Here is a 5,018-nt window from a genome sequence, read left to right as displayed (position 1 = left end):
AGAGAAAATAACTTCAGATAACAAGAAGTTGACCGAGAAGTATTTACATATTAAGGAAAAGGCTTTCGATCTCGTTCCCAACTGAGTTGTAAATGGAAACAGAGGGAAATGCATGTGTCATACAGTATATTCTATGCTACACATCATTCGCATCGCTAATTAGCAGCACTCACAGATATCTCAACAGGTGCAGGTTATTCCATTGCAGATCTTGATTGAGATTTACATTGATTTAAAGCAAATAAAACTTTCCATGTACATATAATTCAACTGATCACTCTCACAGACGTTCCAATCAGTATCCCAAACACAGCACACAATATTCCAAGTAAAGAAAAACAAAGAAGACCGTATCTAGATTTGCTTGAAGTTGCAGAGGCATTACCTGTAGCAACATTCGAGGTTCTAGAATTTAATCTTACCCTGCTAATACTAGACATTCGTTCAAAAGCCCTATTTACCAAAGCCCTGTCAGAAGCAGAAGCAGGAGTCGTCGGTATAGACTCTACGAAGGACCAGAGTGTGGATGAAAACCATGAGTCTGTACCATCGTCCTGTTTGTTGCTTCCGTTTTCATTCAATCCGGGTAAATGAGTATCAAATTCGTTACTCCGATTCTGATGTACCAAGCCTATACATGGCAAAAAATAAATGGCTAAACAATTAGCATAGAGTCTAATATTACTTCATCTGAAGAAGAGCTCTTGAGGTGGCACAAACTCCCCCGTTTAACTTGGGCATGAGAGTTTTCACCATCTTGAAGATGACATGGTCTTCCCATACCATTCATCTGATCAAGAGCTCCATTAGATTTATAGAAAAAATAAATTAATGATGTGCAAGCACAAAAACATGAGGGTATTTTGTTTAGGAAGAAATTAAATGTTCGAGTAGCCATAAAAAGAAAGACGAAGTAAAATCCAATGTACATTTGCATCTGTTCAAATATGGCATCACTGTCATTCAAAAAAAATATGCGGCATCACCGAAGTTCGCCATAACCCCAGTACCTGCAGTTGATGATGGAAGGAAGCCTTGATTTCCTTCTGCAGCATTGAAAGCACTGAATCCATGTTCATCTGTCCACATCTGAGAGTTGATTGTATATTCATCATTTGATTGGGACTGCAGCTGGTGACTTACTGTCCCATTTTCATTATTTTTCAAGTAGGAGCTTGAAATCGGGTTCGCAACTCCACTATCAAAACCATTCAAGAATTGTTGAGAATTTTGCCCAGGCTCATCTACCCCAAATTCAGGAATGGAGAAGGATGCATCTTGGAAAAAGTCAAACTCACTAAAACCATCAACCTGCAGCTTCTCTAAATCATCCGATGCAAGATTATCTGTGGTTGGTTCTGGACCAATTAGATCATCCATTTCAAGAAAATCTTCAAGAAAATTCTCATCGGTTTCAGGATAATCTAGACGGTTAATATCTGGAATAAAAGTGACTTCAGGTGCCTCATAGATTTGAAATTGAGTCGTGCCTGACTGTGTAAGGTCAAATCCAGTCTGTACAAAAGTTTGACGGTTGCATGGTTGAAGCAGTGGTAAGGACACGCCCCTCGAATGACTGCTGATTAAAGGACTCCGTGCTACCTCCTCGCCAGCAAACTGGTCCATGCCATGGGCACAATCAGCAGGTAGTGGCTCCTTTTCTATTTGGTTCATGATCTCCTCAAGATCGTCTAGCAAGGACTGCTGTTGGCAATTAACTGTACTGGGATTTTCAACAGGTGTGATTTCATTAGATTTCTTCACCAGGTTCCCCAGTTCGACAATGGATTGAACTTCAAGATTGTCCTCCTCCCAGTCTTCTTCCCGAAAAAATGCACCATATTGCTCACCGTTTTTGGGACCAGGTCCACTTTTCTTGTACACCTTGCACAGAGCATAGTAATCCGTAGGATTTAAACATTTTTTTAGCTCTTCTTCATCCAAAGTATATTCATGCATCACCCAATCCGTGCGCTCTCCGCAAGGTGCCCGACCTCTGTAAAAAACAAGAGTTTTCTTATTACCAACAGAACAAGATCCACAAGTGATGGTACGGTCCTTCCCAGTTGCTTTCCAATATCCATGCATTGTTGCTCTGCTGGATCTTGCTGCATTTGGGTATTTCCTGTCTCTAGGACTGAAGAAGAACCATTGCCTGTCACCAGTTTTCAATTTTGATAATCCTGCATTTCACAATGAGAAAGGAGAGTAAATAGAAGGATCACGCCATAATTATGAAAGTTTCGACAATGAAACAATTGACACATATCATAAACAAGAATAAAAAATATCAACACCAAGAAAATGCCAAGTCTGGATACACAAATTCACATATAAGTTATTCACAATCTAACAATTTCAATACTATGTCAACAAGAGTCGGCAAACCCAACAACAAGGCGTACAACAACCAGATCAATATTTAACCTATGAAACAAATCTTTGTTGACTACATGACTCAACCATTTGTGCACATATCCAGGCAAAAAAATACACCGGTTCCAAAAGGCTGAGGATTCAGACTAATCAAGGACTTATTTCTGCTAAAAATGTTTTTGCAGCTGTACACAATCTCAAAGATGCATATTCACGATATAAACACAAGTTATACCACCAACGCAACTCTCATTTCAGTTTCATTTTTCCTAATAAGTAAATGAAAATTTTGTTTAGCACCAAATACAAATAATCAGCCCAGTCTCTGGTAAAAATACAATTAATTGATCAAACTAACATATATGGCGTTGACTTAAAACTATCATCCGCTCTGCGCGAATTGAATACAGAACTATAAAACAACAAACAATCTAGAAAATGCACACACATTATAAACCTTAACAAAACATCAATCAATAAAAATAACCGGACAACAGACGATAAACCCACCGCACCCACCACAGAAAAAGAAAAAAAGACTATAAAAAGTCTGCGCTAAGCCCACAAAAACAAATATAGAAAAAAAGCACAATAAAGATCATCAAAACAGTAAAAATAATGATAGCAGCGAGCGGCGAATCCAAGATTTGGGAGGGAAGCATCAAATTGTTGAAGGGAAACTTAGATCTTCTAAAAAAATCCAAAAATCTAAATTTTCGGGTTGGCAGCTAGTATAAACGACTGAAACACTGAAATTACCTGGCAAGTCCTCCGGATCCCACTTGTAAACATCAGTTTCTGCTATAACATCCAGACCGTATCGTCTCTTGCATATCTTCCTCTTCAGGTAGAAAAGCACGAGCTCCTCATCGGTGGGGTGGAACCTGAATCCCGGAGGAAACCTCTCTCCTTTCTCAAAACAATCAGAAACCGAATTCATCTTCATCAATCGACCAACAAAAAAATACTCAAAAATGCCAAAAATAATAAGTGGGTTTCGAGTAAGTGAATGAATCTGAAGAGCGCAACCCTAGAAGATTAGGGGATGAATGAAGGAAAGTGATTCAGTCAAAAAATAAAATAGTAGAAAATGAATTGTGCGGACTCGAAATCTCTCGGAAATACAGACAATTGATTTTTCTACAATGGGTTTTATTTCGCTGCGGGTGAAGTGCACCGAGCATCAAGTGTAGTAGCAGTACATTGCACAAACAGTCCATAATATTCAGTATAAAGGTCCTTCAAAGTTTGTCCACTATTTAAATTTTGGCACCACAATCACAATGTAGACCTGGCCAAGAGCCGGGTTGGGCCCGGACACGGCCCAAAACCGGCCCATGGTCAACGGGCCGGTTAACCGGGTCAACGGGCCCAACCCGAAACCGGTCCGGTCCCGTTTTTCCATAGAAAAAACCGTCAACCTGCCGGGTTGAACGGGTCTGACCCGGCGGGTTGGACACGTGGCGCCCCCAGATGATCCAACGGCCACTAGCAAGTGGCCGTTGGATCACTCAACGGCCACGATTTCGTGGCCGTTGAAACCCGGCCGACCCGCCGGGTCTACCGGAAATTTTTTTTTTTTAAAAAAAAAAAAAAAAACCTACTTTTTATGATTTTATCTATAAATATCCCCAAACCTCATTTCATTTTGTTTACGCAATTCTCTCTTCATTCTCTCTATTCTCAATTCCTTTTAATTTCTTGAATTATCAAAAATATCAAGTTTTAATTATTGGTTTATTGTCAATTGTTGATTTATTTTCATATTTATACAATTACAAATGTTCGGAGCGGGATCAAGTCGTAGGAGTGACAAAGGAAAAGGAAAGGAAAAGAGCATCATACCACCCGAGGTCGAGTATCCTCAATTCAATGTCGATGACTTTGATCTTGAATATTCCGATGATGAAATTCAAGAAATTCGATAAGAGGCGCAACAAAGACAACAAGTTGAACAACCACCACCACCACGTCATCATGCAAGTCAAGAAAGTATGAACGATCCGGCGACCTCTCAAAGACAAACTCGAGCGGTGCCTCGCCCCACATCCGATATCTTCACCAAACATTTCGACAAGGTGACGCTTCCCTCCGGTGATTTGCAAGTCAAATGCAAATATTGTTCAAAATGTTACAAATTTAAACAAGGAGGTGGTTATGGAACTTTGACGCGGCATATCGAGAAAAATCATCCGGTGGAAATTGGTATTGATCGTGGTCAAACTCAAATTCCGGCATTCTCTTCTCAATCGGGTAATGAATCTCAACTATTTAAATATAACGAAGCTAGATTTAGAGAAGAAACGGCTAAATTTTATGCGGTCGAACAACTTTCTTTTAGTTTTAGCGATAAATTATCTTTTGAAAATTGGCTTTCTACAAGTGCAAATCCTTCTATTAGACGTATTCCAAGAAATAGGCTCAAACGCACAATGAAAAAGTTAGTCGTTGATCAAAAGAAAGAATTAATTAAGGAATTTTATAGTTTGAATAATAAAGTTTCTTTGTGTTCCGATATTTGGAGTGATCATTGGCAAAGTTGTTCATATATGGGTATTACATGTCATTGGATTGATAATAATTGGAACATTAAAAAAAAGTTGCTTGCATATAGATGTTTCAACGAATCACACACGACACAA

At 39.1% G+C, this 5,018-nt stretch overlaps 1 protein-coding gene across 1 annotated transcript; it reads right to left on the bottom strand.

Moving 5' to 3' along the window:
- Window positions 1-211: 211 nt before the first annotated feature.
- On the bottom strand, window positions 212-3,519 carry LOC140882676 (NAC domain-containing protein 17-like). Its single transcript, XM_073288818.1, has 3 exons — window positions 3,136-3,519; window positions 1,011-2,183; window positions 212-631 (listed from the first exon to the last, which is right to left on the bottom strand). The coding sequence occupies exons 1-3, from the start codon at window positions 3,320-3,322 to the stop codon at window positions 267-269; spliced, it is 1,725 nt and encodes a 574-aa protein (XP_073144919.1). The 5' UTR covers window positions 3,323-3,519; the 3' UTR covers window positions 212-266.
- Window positions 3,520-5,018: the final 1,499 nt, after the last annotated feature.

The sequence above is a fragment of the Henckelia pumila genome, chromosome 1 (genome assembly GCF_033568475.1).
Source record: "Henckelia pumila isolate YLH828 chromosome 1, ASM3356847v2, whole genome shotgun sequence".
NCBI lineage: Eukaryota > Viridiplantae > Streptophyta > Magnoliopsida > Lamiales > Gesneriaceae > Henckelia > Henckelia pumila.
The sequence above is the reverse complement of the archived record's forward strand: the minus strand, read 5'-3'. Positions and strand labels throughout refer to the sequence as shown.